This window comes from Hyperoodon ampullatus (genome assembly GCF_949752795.1).
Source record: "Hyperoodon ampullatus genome assembly, chromosome: 11".
Lineage (NCBI taxonomy): Eukaryota > Metazoa > Chordata > Mammalia > Artiodactyla > Ziphiidae > Hyperoodon > Hyperoodon ampullatus.
The window spans coordinates 30,581,301-30,603,608 of NC_136924.1; the positions used below are offsets into that span (position 1 = coordinate 30,581,301).

Consider the following 22,308-nt stretch of genomic DNA (forward strand, 5'->3'; position numbering starts at 1 on the left):
ATATCATTAAAGACATTGTGGCTTCTGCCTTGGTCTCTCTGGGATCACCGGCTTTGCGGGAAATGAGGATGTCACTGGGACACCCAAGTGGCCCGATGGGGAGGTCCATGCAGTGAAAAACCGAGGCCTCCGCCAACAGTCATGGGATTGAGATACTCCAGCCCTGACCTACACCTTGACTGTAATCTCATGAGAGACCACGACAGAACCGAACAGCCAAGCCAAGCCCAAACTCTGCACTGTAGAATCTGTGGGACAATGTTTGCTGTCTTAAGCTGTTAAGCTTTGGGGTGATTGTTATGCAGCGACAGATTACTAATATACTCTTCGACACAGATCACTGACTACAAGCTGTTTTAATTTTGCTGTAACGGGAGAAACTACCAGAGCCTGGGCTCAGCCTAAGGTTTCTCAGAGCGTATGGTGCTGGAGCCGGGCACCACGGAGGAAATGAGGTAAGAACCAGGTACACCTGGGCCTTGCGGAGTGGCGAGTAGTTTTGCCTGTAGCATCCCTTTCAGCGTTAACGTTCTCCAGGCACAACTGGAAAGAGATGACAGCGACAAGCAGAAGAGTCCCGATACCCGCGCCTTGCTGCAGTCTGGGCGCCTGCGCAGTGTGCTCCTAGAGCTCCCAGGGGGCGCTGTCGTGTGTCGAGTCATCGATCGCGAGTTCCCAAGCGGCCAGGCTCCACGCAGGCCACCAGCAGCCTGCTCGCGGGGTGGGCTCCAGGGGGCGCCCTCAAGAGAGGGGGTGGGGCGCTCATGTTCCAGAAACCGGCCTGGCGGGGCCTTCACGCCGTTACACCTCAGCATCCCCATAGCTCCGGCAGTCGCCGCTCCGGGGCCGCCGCCGATTGAGGCGGGAGCTGACCGGCCGCGCCGTCGTCACCGTCGCCGCCTCGGGGTCCCGGCCCCTGGGCCCTCCTGCGGCCGCCATGAAGCTGCGGGTCCGGCTTCAGAAGCGGACCGGGCCGCTGGAGATGCCCCAAGCGGAGCCGACGCTGGGGCAGCTGCGCGCGCACCTAAGGCAGGCCCTGCTGCCCACCTGGGGGTACAGGTACGCGAGAGGCGGGGGCGCGCGCGGCGGGTCGGGGAGGAGCGCCGGGTGGCGCGGGCACGCCCCGGGCTGTCACGTGAGGCCGGGCGGCGAGCTGGGCGTCGCGGGGCCCGCGGTCTTGGACTCTGACGGGCAGGCCGGGTGGTGAGCGGGCGCTGGGGCTGCAGTGTGCGGGGTCCCGGCTCCCAGAGGTCATGGCCCGGCGTCTCGGGGGCTCCGATCTCCTCCAGGGTGAGCCTTCGCTTCCGTGTTTGCAGTAAACGAACCTAGGGATAGGCTAGGATGCAAAATTCTCACGTCCTTTGAAATGTAAGGTTGGAAATTATGGGTTTGGCTTGGGTTAAACCTTTCGAGGCTCTCAGGCGTTTAAGTTCACCATCTCCAGCTGTCGGAGTATTTCAGTGAAAAAGTTTGGAAAGTACTAGAAGGAGTTAGAAGCCTGCCCTCCATTCGAGGCCACCTGTAACCTGGTACCGCTGCTTTCAGGCTTCAGTCACCTTAAGACTCCGTTAAGTGTTTACGTGCCAGGCGCCGCTGTGGGCACTTTGACTTACCAGCTGCAGTTTTACAAAGTGCAGTGTGTCGGTCTGTTTCAGATAATAATATTTTCCTGGGCAAGATGTTGCTTTTTTTTTTTTTTTTTTTTTGGATAAAAACTATGGAAAACGTTGGCCTTATGATGACCCTGGAGAGCTTGCAGTTTGGGGGCAGTGACATTGACAAGTAATGGATCAAATTCTGTTATTTATGGGGCTGCAGATGAGGCTGCTTTGTTTCCAGAAGGATATCCTGGGGACAGTAATCTGGGAGTAGAGCGACAAACGTAAGGGTGGTCCTCTTCAAATACTGAGCTACCAAATTTGGAATTTGAGTGTGCTGAGAAAAAATAAAAAAGATGTTCTCTGGGGCTTTTTAGATGAATTCTTCAAAAGAAAACCTTTCTGTTAATTAAATGGTTCCTTTCATAAGACTTTTATAAACTTACATTTTATTTTTAGGGAATTCAGTAAAATGAGGCCATATTATGAACGTCTCACCCTTTCATTTTTCAGGCTAAGACAATAATACGTTCAAAGTAAGCCTTTTTTTCTCCAAATTAAAAACATAAATACAGAAAACGAGGTACTGACATAACTCCTTTTAGGCATTATATATTAATTGATATGCCTGTTGTTTTTTTCTTGGTGTTAAAAAACCTAAGTGTTTTGTATGCTGGCATCATTACCCCACCACAAATTGTCAAAATTAACTTCTCTTTTTAAAGTATTTTCATATATATGTATATATATTTTATTATTTTTTAATTAGGTGGGACACTCTGGAAAGGATGTGAAACGCAGTATGATGCTTTGTTTACCCAAGAGCCCAAGTTAGTTTCGCTTTCAGGTTTGTTTTTACAGTCGAGGCTGGTTAACTGGAAGGAATGTTAAGCTTCAGCTTGTGAAAGTAAATTCATTCTTCTGAAAGTATGTTCATTTTATAATAAATGGGCAGTTTAAAAATGTGTCCATATGATATTATTACTTTTAAAGTGTCCTTGCTGAGCAAGTGGATCTGGGATTGTCATAAAATAATTCTCAAAGGCCTGGAGTTTCTAGGGTGGCACTTCCTGATGAAAATATTATTTTTTTCACAGTTTCAGAAAACAGGATCAATAACGACTCTCCTGGAAATCCATGTATTACTTTAGAAATAGCTCTTCTTCCCTTTTTCTAAAGGGGAGGCCGACATTTTATTAAGCAGACAATTCTTTACCGTTTTTACAAATCGATATTTGAACGAACATTGTGCTAGATACCATTAAAAAAAACAACCTTGTGCTGTGACAAATGATCCATAAAAACATAACTCATTTGAGGCGTTTTTCTTTTTTTCTGCTAAAAATGGGATGTTGTTTTTCTGGGTAGTTGGCAGATTTTCAACATTTATCAACACATTTGAAAACAGAGGCATAGCTACTTATTTTCTAATAAGCAGGAGTAGTTCTTAAAGCTTCAGTAATTTCTCTACCAAAGACACTTTAATTGGTAAGACAAAATGTATTTATATGTGCAAGAAAAAACATAAATGAATTATGGGGAGCACTTTTGAAAATGTAGCATTTTAAGAACAAATAAACAGAACATGATTTTCAAAGGACTTCATCCTTTGCTAACCTCTCAAAAAGTTAATGAAGTTAGCATTGCTGAGTGTAAATGTCTTATAAAATGTTCTGCAGTGCTTTGTTAATTATTCCTCACCACTATGTAATGAAATGATTGTTCTCTCAAGGTCGGATAATCTGCGATGCTGAAAGGATGGGAGTTCCTTGCTTCAGACTAATTTGAGCTCTTAGCTTGTTTAGCACTGGGTTTTTGGATTTGTGTTGTCTTTCATATAAAAGACATTATAACTGGTGCTCAGTAAGAAGGTTGAACTTATCAGTAGGAGGGATGAATTTATACTCAGTCATCTACATGCACTCATCTGACTTTTTTGTGATTATGAATATTTGTTTAGGACATAGGTCTAGTATTTTGGAACCATAAGCTAACTGTCCTGGAAGGATATTGTTAATTAGCCCTGATTTCAGCCTCATCTTGATCTCTCCATCTAATGTTTATTGGTTGCATCCATTCCACAAATACTTCTATTTGCCAAGTGCTGGAGATACAGTTTTGAACTAGACAGACAAGGTACCCACCTCATGAAACTTAAATCCTAGTCATAGGGGTGGGGAAGAGAGCGGATAAGCAAATAAATATGGTATTTTCAAATAGCAATGTTGTAATAAAAATAAAACAGAAGAATGAAATAGAGTGATGGAGGCAGGTGGAAGGCATCTCTGAAGAGGTGACATTTGGGTTGAGACCTGGATGATGAGAAAGACTCAAGTCATTTGAAGAACTGGAAGAGCAGATGCAGAGGCCCAAAGGCTGCAGTGAGGTTGATCTGTTTTTAGGAATGAGTCGAATGGAGAACAGCTAGTAAGAGGATGGGTGAGGTAGGAGAAGTGGGTCAGATGTTGGGCTTTGGAGGGCATGTTAAGGATTCTATTCCAAGGTCAAATAGAAGCCATTGGAGAATTCTCAGCAGAGGAATGATGTAATATAATTTATATTTTAAAGAGGCTATATTTCATTGAATCTCAGTTGCTGTCAATCCTGAGATGTACATTCTTATGTCACACTAAATGAAAAAATGCTGTCCATTAAGCTGTGATATGTCATCGATTGTAAGAAGCATCCTATTTCAAAGGTGACTAAGTATAAAAAAGTATGTATCTTAGAATTGATGAAAACATGGATTAATGATAGAGAATTACTGATCCTATCCCCCAGGCTAGAATCTATAACCTAAGCATTTGGTGATAAGAATAAATAATTTTGATACTTTTTCCAAGCTTTGGCTTTCCTCTTATCTTCGTTTTGTTTTCATTAGTTCTGCTGGGGTCATACCATGTACCTTATATATGTTTCAAATGTATTATTGTGGGTAATGGTAATAGGTAGCTCTTACTATCCTTATCCATCTTTCTTGGCAGTTCGGATACCCGGTTTGCAATTACATTGAACAACGAGGATGCCCTCACTGGAGATGAAGAGACCTTGGCTTCATATGGGATTGTTTCTGGGGACTTGATATGTTTGATTCTTGAAGATGCCATTGCAGCACCTAACTTACCTTCATCCACAGATTCAGAGCATTCCTCACTCCAGAATAATGACCAACCCTCTTTGGCCGCCAGCTCCAGTCAGTCCAGCATACAGGATGAACAACTGCGTGATTCATTCCAAGGACAGGCAGCCCAATCTGATGTCTGGAATGATGGAAGTATGGTGGGTATTAAAATCAAGACAAGAAATAGAGTAGTTGATAAATCATACTGAATAGCTCAATTGAATTCTGTACCAGTCAGGATAATTATCATCAGTAGACTGCAGATTATAATCTTATAGAAAATTTATTTTTATTTTAATTACTTTATTTTTATTGAAGTATAGTTGGTTTACAATATTATATTAGTTTCAGGTGTACAACATAGTGATTCAATTTTTTAATAGATTGTACTCCATTTAAAGTTACTACAAAATAATCGCTATACTTCCCTGTGCTCTACAATATATCCTTGTTGCTTATTTATTTTATACACAGTAGTTCGTATCTCTTAATTCCATATCCCTATCTTGCCCCTTCCCCACTGATAACCACTAGTTTGTTGCCTATATCTGTGAGTCTGTTTCTGTTTTGTTGTATGCATTCATTTGTTTTATTTTTTAGATTCTACCTATAAGTGATAACATAGAGTATTTGTGTTTCTCTCTCTGACTTATTTCACTAAGCATCCTACCTTCTAGGTCCATCTATGTTGTTGCAAAATGGCAGAATTTAATTCTTTTTTATGGCTGAGTAATATTCCTGTGTGTGTGTGTATTTTAAGTTTTTAAAATTAAAAAAGTTGTCACCTCAGACTCTAGATGCTGATGTAAATTTGAAAATATGTGCACTGATGTTTTCTTCCCAAACCAGCTCCTCCTCTGTCAGTGGCAGTACTGTTTACCTGAGCTTAAAACTGTGGAATGATTTTTGACTCCTTATATCCAGCCCCTTAACAAGCCCTGCCTGTTTTTCCTGTCCATTCCAGGCTTCCAGCGTGTGCTGTTCAGTCTGCTTTCTGGGTTCATCTTCTTCTTGCACGTTTATTTTTTTTTAAATAAATTTATTTTATTTATTTATTTTTGGCTGCATTGGGTCTCCGTTGCAGCATGCGGGCTTTCTCTAGTTGTCGCGAGCGGGGGCTACTCTTCGTTGCGGTGCACGTGCTTCTCATTGCGGTGGCTTCTCTTGTTGCGGAGCACGGGCTCTAGGTGCGTGGGCTTCAGTAGTTGTGGCTCACAGGCTCTAGAGTGCAGGCTCAGTAGTTGCGGCGCACGGGCTTAGTTGCTCCGTGGCATGTGGGATCTTCCCGGACCAGGGCTCGAACGCATGTCCCCTGCATTGGCAGGAGGTTTCTTAACCACTGCGCCACCAGGGAAGCCCCTTCCTGCACATTTTTGATTATGTTGTTCCCCTGCTCTTAGGTAACTCTATGTCATAGGTACACATGGGCTCATAATTTTTGAACTGAAAAAAGTCCAAATATCTCTAGTTCAACCCTCTAATGTCGCAGACGAGGAAAATGTTGTCTGTCCTCCTGTACCTAGTTTTTAAGGCTTTCTGAGCAGTTGCCCCACAACCTTTGGGGGCTAGTTTCTGTTCCTCCCTCCTCTAAACTGCCATCTGCAGTCAGACTGGACTCCTCCTCCTCCTCCTCATTGTCCCTCTCGCAGCCAGCACCTGCGCACGCGCACACCTGCGCGCGTGCGCACACACATACACACGGCCTAGCAACTGCTTCGCTCTCTGTTCTTGCTGCTCGCCCGGGGTGGAACCCCCTCCCTGTCCTCTCTCTCCTGTCCGCATCTCTACCCACCTGCCAAGGCCCTGCCAACGGCAGCCCAGTAGTTTTCTTCAGTTCCTTTGTATTGATCATCTTTATTGCCTTGTAAACACCTCATTATTTATTATTCTGCCTTTTGATTTCTTGTATGGCACAAATGGTCACTTTATTACTTAATATTTTAATACCAGTACATATGCCATCTTGTTAATTGTTTTGTGTGTGTACATTCATCATGTCAACTTAGTTTTTTTTTTGCAGGCTTTAAATATTTATAAGTATTCATTGTGCCTATCATGTCATCAAGTATAGACAGATATTAAAAAATACTTTTTAGCTGATTGGTAAATTATAAAAATCATCTGTCTAGATGTTTAGTAATAGTATCCAGAGAGATTAAGTAAGTTAAAAAAGCTTTTATAAAGCTCAAAGTATTTTTATGAATTTTCTTTTCAGAAATTATTATGTATCTCTGAGATTCTGTCTCATAGAAGTAATCTAGAGAATGAGTAAGAATATTTAGTCAGATATTTAAATTACATTTCTGAATCTTTTTTGCTGATAGACTCATTCAGAGATTCTGGTAGAAGCATCCATTCCCTTTACTTTTCATAGTGTATATGATGGTTACTTTACTAGTTTCCTTTTGGAAAATTTTGAGACATTAGTATTGCCTCATGTTAGTAATTTCAATTCTAAAAGCATGCTGTTTTGTATTCTACGACTTGTATAGGGTGACTGTAAAATCTTAGTGGGGACATAGATGATTTTTATAATTTACCAATCAGCTAAAAAGTATCAGACCCTAATATTAGGGTCTTGTTCCATACTTGTTCCACTCACTTGTGAATGACATATGGCAAATGATCTGTTTAGAGAGGTGGTGCTAAACATTTTTTCTCATCTCCACATGCATGAAGAGTATGGTAAGTACTTATATCATATCAGGATGGCTCAGAGAACGTCAGTGGTTCTCATGGAGTGAGAGTAGAGTTTGATAAGCTCACCAGGGGATTCTGATATCTTCCTCCCATGTCATTATCAGTCTAGGGTAACCTTTTAAAATATTTTTCCCACATATATTCTCTCCCATACGACTGTCAGTAAGTAGTAAATGGCCAGAAGTTAGGTATAAGAAGCAAAGAGCATATATACAGGCATACCTCATTTTATCACACTCAGTTTTAATGTGCTTTGCAGATACTGTGTTTTTTACAAACTGAAGGTTTGTGGCAACCCGGTGTTGAGCAAGTCTGTTGGCGCCATTTTTCCAATAGCATTTGCTCACTTCTGTCTCTGTGTCACATTTTGGTAATTCTCACAATAGTTCAAAATTTTTTGTTATTATTATATTTGTTATGATCTGTGATCAGTGATCTTTGATGTTACTATTGCAAAAAGGTTACGACTCACTGAAGGCTCACGTAATGGTTAGCATTTTTTAGGAAAAAAGTATTTTTAAATTAAGGTATGTACATTGTTTAGACATAATGCTATTGAATACTTAATAACTACGGTATAGTGTAAACATAACTTTTATATGCATTGGGAAACCAAAAAAGTTGTGTGACCTGCTTTATTGTGATATATTCACTTTATTGCAGTGGTCTGGAACCCAACCTGCAATATCTCCAGGTATGCCTGTAATTCATAATTTAGTTAGGTGTTAAGTGGTTTTAATAAGTAGTTTCTCCTTTCTCAAAAATATGATGGAGCCTCGTTTTTAGGTAATATGGATTGTCATCAACGTCGAGGTTTTAACAAATGAATTTGGATCTTTTCCATAAGCCATCAGGGCTCAGGTCCTCAGGGATTTTGAAAGAAACCACCTCTTGTTCCCTTACATTCTTCCACCGTTTCACTCATATTATGTAATTTTAATTTCCTTTCCTAATGGAAATACGAACTTAAAAGAAACATGTGCTTTGCATTAAGAGTTGAGCACATACCTAGGAAATAGTCTTTCTGAGCAAAATTAATATAGGTAACTCAGTCTTACTGAAGCAGTGTATTGTGTCTAAAAGCCCTGAACTGTGAGTCTGGAGATCTTTGTTTATTTCAAATTTTTATTAGCTGGTAACCTTGATTATGTTATTTAATCTGAATCAAAATTACACTACGTATAAAAAGGTGACGTCATCCGTCTTACCTATTTTACAGAATTTTTGTGTGGTGTAAATTAGAAAACAATGAAATCAAAAACATGAAATTGTAAGAATTGTAAGATATTATCCTTCAGCTTTTGTTCAACAAGCATTTACTGTGTACCTACTGTGTGCCAGGTACTGTACGGGTGTTACAAAAATGGGTGACATGTAGTCTGTTCCTTTCTAAGCTTGTGGTCTTGGTAGGATATAGACATGTAATCAGAAAGTTGCAATACAGTGTGATAAAGTGCAATAATCAAGGCCTTTGCAAGGCAGAGAGGTAGTCTATAACCTGAAGAGGTGGGGAATACCAGAATGGGGAGGAAGGGACTGTGGAATGTGAACTTGATACAGAGTCAGGGATCAGGTGATGAAGGGCCCTGAATGCTAAGGAGTTTAGGAGTTTGGACTTTATTTTGTAAGCCTGCATTTCTCAGCATGGCCTCTATGAAAACTTGTGAGATTATAAGTAAGTGTTATGGGGATGCTGAGTGTTAAGGAAGGAGGATAGTGTTTCTTGGTTAAATGTTATGCACACTTTCTGTTATTATTGGACTTCTCAGAGCTTTATAATGCCAAAGTGTATTTTGTGAATATGGAGGGTGAGGTTAGGTGGCTATGTCATGTAGCATTTCCATACTTATTTGATTGTAGACCTCTTTTTTCCTAAGAACACTTAGGGTCACATTCCAAGGCACAATTTAGGGCAGTGCTGCTGTCTGCATAGGGGAAGTACTGGCAAGTTTAAGCTGGGACATGGGACATAATTGGATTCTCAATTGTCAAAAGCCTCTGGCAGCAGTGGGTGGAATGTATTGGAAGACAAGAAAGAGGAGTGAAGGTATACTTAGGGAGGCAGTTGCTGGAGTTTAGGAGATAAATGAGTCTGAAGTACCACTGGAGTAGGAAGGGGCAGATTTTGGAGATATTCAGGAGATGGAGTCAGTGGACCTTTGACAGCTAATCATATTGGGGGTGGCGCTTAATAAGGTCGAGGGGGAAGTCTAGGATGATTTCCAGGTTTTTGGCATATCAGCCAGAATTAATGGAGATAAGGAATTCAGGATGGAGGAGCAGATTGCAGGCTCATTTGTTGAGGAGGGCTTGCTGAAAATGTGTACCATTTCTGAACCTCTGAGCGCTAATCTCAGTTCACTTTGAATACAGAATTTACTGTGAAAAAATCAAAGTCTATTTAAAGAATTCGTTGTTTTTGTTATCCTTTTCAGTCAGAGCCTAGTCACAGTTTTGAAGCTGAGTCAATTCCAGATGTCGTGGATGCGGAAGAGGGCACAGGTTTCTTTCCCTCAGAACCAATGCTCTGCAGTGAATCGGTGGAAGGGCAAGTGCCACATTCATTAGAGACCCTGTATCAGTCAGCTGACTGTTCTAACCCCAGTGATGCCCTGATAGTATCCATACATCTTCTCATGTTGGAGTCGGGTTACATACCTCAGGTAAGACTACAGAGTGCAAACGTTTCCCATTAGAAAAGGGGTGGTGCTCTAGATTTCCTTATTAAATGGGTTTGGGTATTAATGTGAAGTGTCGAACACAGCGATGAGCATACAGTAGGCAGTCAGTAAATGTTCCCTTCCCTCTTTTCCTTCTTTTTTTCTCCTTTATTTCCTTGTCAGCTTTTAGTTAGTATTATAGAATTGATGGCAACTATGGTTTAAAAAAACCCAAAAGTTTATACGTGATCGTATGTAGGTAAAATGTTGTCAGTGCGTGTGGATTGGGCATGACTAGATAGATGGCTCACCAGGTTTTTTTTTTTTTTTTTTTTTTTGCGGTACGTGGGCCTCTCGCTGTTGTGGCCTCTCCCGCCGCGGAGCACAGGCTCCGGACGCGCAGGCTCAGCTGCCATGGCTCACGGGCCTAACCGCTCCGAGGCATGTGGGATCTTCCGAGACCGGGGCACGAACCCGTGTCCCCTGCATCGGCAGGCAGACTCTCAACCACTGCGCCACCAGGGAAGCCCCCCAGGTTATTTTTTAATGTTAGTGGTTCTGTGAATTGCCACTGACTTAGTAAGATTCAGTTGGGAAGAGGGATGTTGTTCTTACGCTGTAGTTGCTTACCTTCATTCATTCATTCCTTATCCATTTGATAAATGTCTGCCAGTGTCAGGTGCAGTGCCTTGTCTCTGCTTTCAGGTTCCTTACAGTCCAAGAGTAGGAGAGAGAGACAAGTATACAGACCGTTATACAGTATTGGCTAAATTGTAGGAGAAATGCATACATATATAGGATGCCAGAGATTCACAGAGGAGAACATTTAGAAGTTTTTCAAATTTTAATGTGCTTAAGAATACCTAGGGATCTTATTAAATGCAGATTCTGATTTAATAAACCTAGGGTGGAGCCTGAGATATTATGTGAACATACACTACATGATAGCAATGCTGCTGGTCTGGGGGCCATGTTATGAGTAACAAGTATATAGACGAATTCAGTGATCATTGAACACGTGCACCATGTCATGCCAGGAATTAGAATATAAAGATACTGGGACAGTCCTTATCCTCAAGGAGTCTGTAAGTGGGGGAGAGAAACAAAAAGGAAATTATAACATATTATAATACAATTAATAACATAATAGAAGTATGTAACAATAGAAATATGAACAGAATGTTAGAGGGTGAGAGAGTGGGAATGACAAAAAGGATTTGTTTTGAAAAAGGCTTCACAAAGGAAGTGGCATTTGAACTGGGATTTGCATAATGATACGGCTTTGCTAGGCAGAGAAGTGAGACTTTGAAGTGAGAAATCAGTCTCTATCTCTGATGTTATTTTATCTATTTGAACAAAAGTTTTGATGGCAGATAATATATTTTAACTTTTTTTCTATCCAAGTTTTAAATATTAATAGAAATATTAATGATTTGATAAATTTTATTAAAGGGACTGTATGGAATGCTTATTTGTAGACAAGTTAGGGGCCTCTTGGGTTTTTAATCTTTTTGAGAGTAATACGGTTCTTCATTATTTGTTTCCCTTTCATTTCACTCCCCAGGGGACTGAAGCCAAAGCTGTGTCCATGCCGGAGAACTGGAGGTCGGGGGGCGTGTATAAGCTGCAGTACATGCATCCTCTCTGCGAGGGTGGCTCTGCTGCTCTCACCTGTGTGCCTTTGGGAAACCTCATCGTCATAAATGGTAATTGGATGGCATAGTCATGCTCGTTAGTTTGTGAATCTTTACATGTTTCTCTCCAGAAATTTTATAGCCACTTCAGTGATGGGCTATCATGATGCAGTTAGGAGTCTTTCTCAACTTTGTTAAATCCCGAGCCCACTGATAACATGGGTCTGAAAGGTTATAGAATACAGGGCTGATGTTTATACTAGCAGCCTTCACTCTAGAGGCAGCTATACTCTTTTGCTGTCTTAACTGTGTAATTTTTTTGCTCCAGGGGGAGTTGTGATACTAGGAGTAAAATGAGTCTATTACATATGAACTCTTTAAAGAATACGTTTTCTTTATGCCTGTGGATGGCTTTTTAATTTTTGTTTTACTAACCAAGGTCTTGAACTGAGAGATGGTGAAAGGTGAGGTTGAGCTGGGGTCATTTTTTATCTAGTTTGGCATCTCTGAATGCACAGAAGTACCCCACAGGGGTTCTGAGGCCTCAGTATGTGTGTGTTTTGTCCCCCTACTACCCACCCTCAAGTAAGTCACTCTGAATAGAGTTTCTTTTTCTAGTTCTCCTCTTTCATACTAAGAAATTTCAATGAATAGCAATACATTCTATTTTTGTATTTCATTTTAGCTCAGATGCCATCCAGAGATCTATACCAGCTACCAGGGGTCTATGGAATAGTCTCATAATCACACATCCTGGAGATACATTTGAGTGACTAGACTCTTTTGTTTTTGTTCTGGTTTGATTTTTGAGGTTTACCCTTTTAGCTAAGTAAGAGAGTATGGTATAAGATTGGAATGACTGCATTTTTTATTTTTCATTACAGCTCATCTTTTGTACAGCAGAGACAGTTGCCTTGATATGTCTTAGCTCAGTGGTTCTCAATATGTTCTGCAGCTGCTAGTTTTTGCTGAGATGGGAGCAAGGAGGTGGCTTGGTAGAGCCACTGTCGCTACTTGAACCTTGAGCAGCAACATGTGTGCCTGTTTCATTTAGTGAGGTCCCTTGTAAGATTTTGTTGGGAAAAGCTTTTTCTGCTAAAATCTATTTGAAGGCCACTGACTTACACTGTGATCTTTGAAATAAAAGATAGTTTTAGGTTCCCTTTATGTAATTCTTTCTATTTCTTTTTAATCACTAGATTCTTTGAAATGTTATTTAAAAGTCTCAAATTTTCAGCTTTAACAGCTTTAGTGGTATTTCACATTTGTAGGACGTGACTGATGGCACTAGGACCTAGCAGTGTCTCTTCAACAGTTCATCACAGTCAGCAAATATAACTTTTGGCTGGGCATTCTTATACAAAGAGGGCCAACAGTATCTAATCATACTGCTACATCACATCATAACTTGCAAGGTTGCAGCTATCAAATAGTAAATGTGAGGTTGTAATTTTTGCCTCAATTTCTTATAAATCACTTTAATGACACGTGTACATTAACCTTTATTTACTAGTCTTAAGATACTTAACATAGGGAATAGCTACTAAATGTCTTAGTTTCTGATGCTTTGTTCCTTTAATAATTCTTGGCAAATCATCTACTTGTGGATGTAAGTGGCAGACAGCCATTCCAGAACCATTCCAGGCCTGGTTCTTTGAAAAGGAGCAGTATGTCCTTAAATCTTCGTTTCACCTGAGACATCCTGCTCAGTGCACATGTGCACGAGCACATCACTGGCTCTTTCATGGAATGAGATGAAGTGCACCTTTGCATGTAGGCTTAAAAATGAACCCTCTGGTGATGTCAAGAATATTGATCCTCTGAGTTTAGAGAGAGATGATACTGTGAAAACTAGCAGGATTCTTTTAATAAATAAGAGAAGACTCACTGCCAAGGGTTAAATAAAAAGTAAATGGAGTTTTTAGTGACCTCATTAGAAATAATGATTGTATTGTGTTTAACTGTCTCCTATTAACCTTGTTGCATATCTTTCAATTATTAATAAGCTGCTGTTGGGAAGACTTAGTGGGTTTCATATAAAGGTGCTTACGTAGTTTTTAAAAGTGGTGTTTTAGAGTGATTTTACTTAACGTGATGCAGGTTTGCACTTTGGACTTTGCTGTGAGGGAAGGAAATAAGCATAGGGCAGTTTGTTTGTATAATGTGTTTTTCCTATATATGGGGGCAAGGGAATGCAAGTCCATACTAAAAAGTGAAGGCAGTTGATGAAATGGCAAAACGTTTTCATCATCTTTCTTTTGCTTATTTACAGCTACACTAAAAATCAACAATGAGATTAGAAGTGTGAAAAGACTGCAGCTGCTGCCAGAATCTTTTATTTGCAAAGAGGAATCAGGTAATATAACCATGATTGAACTTCTGGGATGAAGCTTTGAGAGGTTTGCTTTAAAAAAACAGAAAGGTAATGTTCAAAAGACTTAACAGTTTCTGGATGAGATTAAAGCAAATTTAAGACAATGTTGTAGAGTTTTGGTTTCTTTCCTGTTTCTCTTAGGGTCTTGGATACTGAATTATATTTATACATCACACACCATTGATGCTTCATAATTTCTTTCCTTTTTTAAAAAAATAAATTTATTCATTTTATTTTTGGCTGCATTGGGTCTTTGTTGCTGCACAGGGGCTTTCTCTAGTTGTGGTGAGCGGGGGCTACTCTTCTTTGTGGTGCACAGGCTTCTCATTGCAGTGGCTTCTCTTGTTGCAGAGCACAGGCCTAGGTGCACAGGCTTCAGTAGTTGTGGCACGCAGGCTCAGTAGTTGTGGCGCATGGGCTTAGTTGCTCTGTGACGTGGGATCTTCCCAGACCAGGGCTCGAACCCAGGTCCCCTGCATTGGCAGGCGGATTCTTAACCATTGTGCCAGGGAAGTCCTGATGCTTCATAATTCCGAAATTACTCTTTGTGGATTTTTCTAGCATTGTATTTAACCAGTATGGAGAGGATCTGTGTTTTGTGGAAACCATACAATGCAACTTCATTATCAAAGATTATCGAAGGAAAAACTGCACTCAAAATGTTTGCTTAAACTTATATAAATTTGGTTGCTATTTGATACAGATTGGAACTTTACCAAAAAGTTTGCATTCTAGGCATGGTTTTGCTTATGTTCTATAAAAATTAATAGATGCAAAGAAGACGAGTTTTCTTTTTTCTTTCAGTTAAACCCAAAGTGTGAGAGGCAGGTAAGTAGTTGAAGGAGAAGAGATGAGGTGGAAGGGGAATTAACATCTTTTAGTACTTGTCTTTTGCTGGACATGGGCCTTTTTACAGATGTATTTTTCATTTTATCCTCATAGTAAATTTAGGCGGGTTTCAAAATCCACATGGGGAATGGTGTGGTATAGCAGGGAGATGGAACTTACAGCAGTGTCTTTTAAGGGAAGCTACCTAGATCTAGATCTTTGCTTTGAAGGTCTTGAGACTTATTCTTGTTAGTTCCCAGGGGAGATCAGGCCCTGAGAGACTAACTTATATAAACTAAAGCTGATAAGAAAAGGAGACATCAGAATACGTATTTATAATGGTCTCTGAACATTTAATGTCATACTAGGCCAGTGTTTCTCAACCATCTTTTCATTATCCCCAAAGGAGCGTTTGTACACATTTTCCCCCCCAAATCATTCTCCCTCATGAAATTTTAATTTCATAGATATACTGTATACTTATTCGTATACTGTGGCCCTTTGGAGGGTCACAGACCAATGTAATAGCTGGGATTTTTGCCTGGTTGGGGGCAATATTGTTTCTGTTGAGAACGCATGAACTAGACTGTTAAATCTGTAAAGATGGTCTTACCATTAAGACCAGAAAAACTTGAAATTCCTTGGCTATAACACTTTATATTCATCTCTATACTATGGAGGACCTTGCTGTGGGGAGTAGAAATACTCTACATTCTACAGCAGTAGAGGTTGTTATGCCCATTTTCTAGATCAGGAAACAGGTCTAGAGGAGGTTAAATTACTTCAAGGTCACAGAGCTAATAAATGGTAGAATTTAGGATTGGAATAGATGTGACTCCTGAGACCTGTTTTTTAAGAACAATTTTTATAGGAATATAGCTCAGATGATCTCATTTCTATTAAATAAGGAAAAAGGAAATGAAAAAGGAAGAAAGTTAATACTGTTAGATTACAAGTTTTCAGATTATATTAATTGAATACTTTCAATATGCAATTTTTATGTCGGGTAGGAATATGCTGCTCATTTGACAAGTCATTTTAATCAATTTTTACTGTGGCTTATAGTATAGTACCTAGGTACTGTTATTTTACCCTTTTATTTGTAAGTTCCTAATTACTTTTATAGTAAGGAAAAATTTGTTTAAAGATGATTCAGCTCTCAGAGTTACACATTGTATTACTTCCTCTTTGACCAGAGACTTTGGTTCATTTCTGTTTATGTAGGAATTGTGAAAACTAACTTACCACTTTGATTTGGTTTGGCAGAAGTAGAGAACACCATTTCAAGTTTTTCCACTTGATTGTGTGTTTTGATTTTTCATTTAAAAAATATTCTAGGGGAAAATGTAGCCAAGATATACAAAGATCTTCAGAAGCTCTCTCGCCTCTTCAAGGACCAGCTGGTGTATCCTCTTCTGGCTTTTACCCGACAAGGTGAGAAATGGTAAATCATCACAGGTTGAATGGCTGGAAAGAATAGTAAGTTCACATATGTTTAAGGGTGACATAAACCTTCCCTCTTTTCTCCTCCTAGTGGAAATTCTGCTCTTTTAAGACTCAGCTTAAATGTTAATTCCTTAATTGCTCTTCACATCCTCTTTGTATCTCCACTGCATTTTATACATATCTTTATTATAGCCCTTTATCCAGTGTATCATAATAATTTTTGACATTATTTCTCTCCACCTAAGGTTATTAATACCTTGAAAGCAGGGAATATGTCTTTTTCACTTCTGTATTCTCATGGCCTAGCACACGGTCAGGCCTATAATAAGTGTTCAGTAAATACATACATGAATAACGTATAGCCTGTAAATTTGGTCTACTTTTTTTTTTTTTTTAAACTATTTATTGGGACTCTGTGCTAGGTACTTTGGATATTTCACATGCATTCTTATTTAATGCTAACAACTTTGAAGTAGATTTTACTCTCATTTTGTAGATGGTGAAGCTAATTCAGTGAGGTTTACAATTCACTCAAAATCCTTGTATTAATCAGCTTTCTCTTTGTGTTGTAGTAAAAAATATTTTAAAATCTTAAGTGAACATTTATGTCTCACTTGCATACATGCTGTGTAGGGCTTAGCTTTAGCCGAGGAGTAGTGAGTAGTCCTCATCCAGGACTTGCTCTTCTTGTGGCACAGGGAAGAGAGGACCAGTGGCCTAACCATGTGTTGGTTTTTAAAGCTTTTGTTCAGAAATGATATGCCACTTGCACTCACATTTCACTGGACAAAACAGGTAAAAATGGCCAAACCTGGTGACTGTGGGACGGGGAAGTATACCTATAGGGTAGAAAATGATAGGGTAGAATCATAACCTACCACATTCTTTTGGCTGGTAAATAATTTCAGGTTTATACAGATAGATATGTGGCTTTTGTCTGCTATTTGTATGTAGAAAAATGATATTTTAGGTCTCAAGTTGCATGGTGCCTAGGCTATTATAATCATAGTTTTCTTCTTTGGCTGGTGATGAGGGAAAAGAATAATGTGAATTTTAAAACCCCTTACTGGACTTTGATTATCTTTGCTAGTGGAGAATGGTGTCCCATATATTCAAGGGAGCTAATAATCAAAAAATAATTTTCATTTGACTTCGGAATATATTATTCTTTTCCTTTCTTGGTTTTGCTTTTGAATTTGTCTACCTCCCTTCTTTTTCAGCTAGATATCAAATAATAGTAATCTAAAACTCGAGTGCTAATTATGTGCCAAACATTGTTCTGAGCACTCTGTATGTATTTACACATTTAATTCTCAACTCAGTGAGGTAGGTAATATTACTAACCCATTTTACAGATGAGAAAATTGAGTTAGAGTTTAAATAACTTGTCCAAAGGCACACAGCTAATAAGTAGCAGCATTGGAAACCAATTGCACAAGCCAATTATCCATTTTCTATAGTTGAATAGAGAATTTTTTGTTGTATTGAATATCTCTTGAAACAAAGGAGGCCATTGGCTAGTATTTAGAAATTGTCATAGTTATTTATTTGATCTGTATTAAAAAGTAATTTGTTTCTCTACTAAAACATAAAGAGAATAAGAGGCTTGGAGTTAGTAGTAGTTATAGAGTTAACCTGGGGACAAAAGTTTGTTACAGATAACTTATGCTTGGATAATTGAGGATACCATCTAATTTATCATCTCTTTAGAAAGTTGGCAACTTTGGTTGAATATATGGGGAAACTGGATGTTCTTTACTCAGTGATACCTATTCTCTTTTTCCTTTTAGCACTGAACCTACCAGATGTATTTGGGTTGGTAGTCCTCCCATTGGAGCTGAAACTGCGGATCTTCCGACTTTTGGATGTTCGTGCTGTCCTGTCTTTGTCTGCAGTTTGTCGTGACCTCTATATTGCTTCGAATGACCAACTTCTGTGGAGGTGTTTATATCTGCGGGATTTTCGAGGTGATTTCCATGATAACATGTTAACAAGAAAAGGGTTCTTTGTTACTGAGGTCTTAATTACTCAGCTTGCCAGAAGTTTTAAGTTGTGGGCTTCTTTTTTTAAGAGTAAGAAATAATCATAACATAGCCTTATTGTAAAGAGATTTTAAGCTTCATATACTTTTGCCTATGTCCTGAAAACTCTCCCCATTCATTTCTGTGTTCTCTGCAATACAAACAGTCCATTAGATCAAGTAGACTATTTCAGGATAGAAAATTGAAGTAAGACAGGTTTAATGTTGGATGAATGAAACGTTTTTAAATCTTTGTTTTTTGTTTTTTCTTTGTAGATGGTACTGTCAGAGGTCGAGACACAGATTGGAAAGAAGTAGGTATTTTTAAATACCAAGGCTAATGTTCATAGCACAGAAATAACTCGTGAATACATTAAAGGCATATTTTCCACTTTTTTATGATATAATGCAATGTTTTAATTAAATTTATTGCTAATTTTTAGTAAATGAAAATGTTTTCAACTTCTACCTTAGACTCAGTCCTTAGTGTCTTGTAATTACACAGGAAAAAGAATCTTTAACACAATGACTGTTTTCACCTTTACTTAATATATTCTTCCTTCTTCTGTTAAAAAAATTGAGTTGTTTTTGTGCTGGAGTAATCTTCAGCCGTTCAGCTAGCTAGAATAGTAAATTATGAAGAGAATAAGTTATATTGTTTTATTTGCTGATACCACTGTAAAAAGACATTGATAGGACTCAGAAACTTGGGATGAAGGACTAGAGAATAAAATTCAATGAAAGTCCTCAAATATGTACAAAATACATAGTACTGTTCTTTAGGAATATGTTCCATCCTCTAAAATAGCATCTTTTTTGTTATTTAAATTGAGGTCCATTAGGGACATAAGTTAGGTGAAAAATCGAACATAAGTGCTGGCCCCCCACCCCCTTCCCTGCCAGTACCTTAACTTTTTATATTGTGTGGCATGACATTTTCAACAAATATTAAAATTTTCCACTTTCAAAAAAGGCTGACTTAAAATTGCATACCAGCTTGAGAGCTCTAGATTGCAGTCTTGAGAGTACATGTCACTCAGTTATCCCTCCTTTGGATGTATTGTTACTCCAGATTGGCACAATTGCTCAGTTGCAGTGTGGTTAAAGAATAGAGTTCATTTGGCATTGTGTTCATATCTACTACCTTATTCATGCAGATAGAAACTGGTAAAAGTTCTCTTCTGTGCACTGTTTTTTTTTTTTTGCCTGCCTTGATAGTATGGGAAAAGAAAAGTATATATAGATCTATACAGTGAAAGCAAACGAACTTTGGGAAAACATCCAACTCACTTACCATATCTTGTCCTTGTTTTTCTATAGCTGTACAAGAAGAGGCACAAACAAAGAAAAGAAGCTCAGAGAGGGCGGCATGTGATGTTCCTGCCATCATCACCCCACCCCATTCCATTCTATCCCAACCCCTTGCACCCCAGGCCTTTTCCTCCCAGTTCTCTCCTTCCTCCAGGAATTATTGGTGGTGAATATGATGAAAGACTAACCCTTCCTTATGTTGGGGATCCAATCAATTCACTCATCCCTGGGCCTGGGGAGACACCCAGACTGTTCCCTCCACTCAGACCACGTTTTGACCCAATCGGCCCCCTTCCAGGACCTAACCCCATCTTGCCAGGGCGAGGTGGCCCCAATGACAGATTTCCCTTAAGACCTAGCAGGGGTCGGCCAACTGACAGCCGGCTACCATTCATGTGACTGATTTATAATCTCATGCTGGAGCTTGTTTTGGTTTTGTTTTGTTTTTTAAACTACAGACGTCATCTTGTTGGGGTGCTATCTCTAGTGTTTTCTGATTGTGGTGGTGAGAAATGCAGTCACAGAAGTCTTTTGGTAGATATATTTAAAGCTCCAGGGGTGGTATAGCCCAAAGGTTACTGCATGACAGGGTTGGCCTTGGGAATAGTTGGTTCCTGACATCCCCTCTCTGAATTACCCTCTAGAATGAAGGTTAGACATTGATAATGTTCTACACCAGAATAATAAAAAAAAATAAGTGTGAATTACACGGCAGTCTTGACTTTTATTACCGAAAGATATGTAATAAATATTCAGAACAGCTTTACAGCATTACTTGGACATTTCAAAATGATCAGAGAACTTATTCAGTGTCATCAGATTGTTGCAGGAGATTATTATTATTTTTTTTGTAGTGGCACTCTTTTCTTCACCTGAAATCGTTCACAGAAGCCTGATTTGTGGAATGAATACAAGCAGAGCTAGTTTGGTTGAACTGGACATGGAGTGGGCGCTTTGGACACCTAGCTCAGTCCACCTCCTCCCTCTCTCTGCAGTTGTTCCTCAGGCTCTGTGCTGAAACATCTGGGCTCTGAAGCAGCACTGTTTGGCCACCATTGGGTTGTTAGGGACTCTGTTTCTGGCTTCTTCTGGAGTGGAGTTATAGTTTCTTTTTCCTTGTATTTTGAGTACTTGGAGCCTAATTTGTAATCTAAGTAGATGACATATTTTAACAACAAAGTTACACTACTTTGAGTGCTGCTCAGGTACTTGTTCTGCAAAGAAATCCTCTTATTATTTGAAGAACATTTTGCTTTTAAGACTTAAAATACACAGAATTCAAGTTTTATTTTTCTTACAACAAGAAAAAGGCCAAACACAAATGTCTTAGCACATAAACAACTACTGGAAACATGCTATAGTGACAGATTAAAATCTGAATCACAACACAGGAATAAAACACTGTTAGTATCTGCAGAAAATAGGAATATTGCCAATGTCTTCCTGCTTTTTAAAAAAATCTGTTTTGCATATAAGGAAATGGCTTGGAATGCTAAGTGCTGCAAGAATGTTTAGAGTCCTACACATGAATTCGTACACATGAATTTTTTTTCTTTGCTATGCATATGTATTGTCTTTTTTTTCCATCACAGTGAAGAAAATTCAGTCAGTAAGATTTTCCAGAGGCCATGTCACCTTTAGTAGCGTAATGTATAGGTAAAGGATTAGGGCTGTTGACATTCTTTTTTCCTATGGTATTTTGTAATATCTGAGCTATAGGACAGCCTTTAAAAAAGTATCCACCAGAGGCCATATGGCTTTAATTGGGTCTGGGTTGAAAGAGTCACCCTGAAACTTCGATGGATAAAAACATCCTCGTTCTCTAGTACACCTTTCTGTGGCCTTATAATGTTAGGTTGCACTGTATGTGGGGGGTGTGTGTGTGTAGTGGGGATGGAAGGACATAGAGATGACCAGAAGCACCATATACTATAAAACAGTAGTTTTCAAAATGCATTCATTTTCAAGTGGTCCTTGAGAGGTTTGTGAATGGTGTTGGTGTCCTGCAGACAGAGGTACTACTTTCTGACCTCACCTCGGACTTACATCCTACGTGACAAATCTCTGTTTAGGATACCAGTGGTGTGTCACACACCTAAATTTGTGGTCCTCTCAATAGTTTATTCTGAATTCTTTAAACCACCATCGAAGCTTTCCTTCTTGACTAGCTTTATAGTCAGAAGCTTGTAAAATCTACATTCTTTTCATTAGACTGAGACTGTTGAGCTTTATGTGTTGCTGGTGTATGATGAGAATGAAGTCATGGTTTGGTCATAGCCTGTTCACTGCGTAACTTTCTGACACCACTTTGATGTATTGTGATAGAAGATAGTGTAGAGCAGGGGTCCCCAACCCCTGGGCCATGGACCGGTACTAGTCTGTGGCCTGTTAGGAACCAGGCTGCACAGCCGGAGGTGAGCGGCAGGCGAGCGAGCGAAGCTTCATCTGTATTTACAGCCGCTCCCCGTCGCTTGCATTACCGCCTGAGCTCCACCTTGTCAGACCAGCGGCAGCACTCGATTCTCATAGGAGTGTGAACCCTACCGTGAACAGCGCATGTGAGGGACCTAGGTTGCCCACTCCTTATGAGAATCTAATGCCTGATGACCTGAGGTG

The 22,308-nt window shown here is 39.6% G+C and overlaps 1 protein-coding gene across 2 annotated transcripts; it reads left to right on the forward strand.

Moving 5' to 3' along the window:
- Positions 1-379: 379 nt before the first annotated feature.
- Positions 380-20,396, forward strand: FBXO7 (F-box protein 7). 2 transcript variants are annotated; one of them, XM_079714125.1, is made up of 9 exons: positions 380-1,059; positions 4,583-4,881; positions 9,859-10,082; positions 11,644-11,785; positions 13,986-14,069; positions 16,254-16,349; positions 18,152-18,328; positions 18,658-18,695; positions 19,702-20,396. In XM_079714125.1, exons 1-9 carry the CDS (start codon positions 938-940, stop codon positions 20,089-20,091), a joined length of 1,572 nt encoding a protein of 523 aa, XP_079570251.1. In that variant the 5' UTR covers positions 380-937; the 3' UTR covers positions 20,092-20,396. The 2 variants fall into 2 exon arrangements, with proteins under 2 accessions (XP_079570251.1, XP_079570250.1); XM_079714124.1 differs by having other exon boundaries at positions 4,583-4,877; positions 9,855-10,082.
- The last annotated feature ends 1,912 nt before the right edge of the window (positions 20,397-22,308 follow it).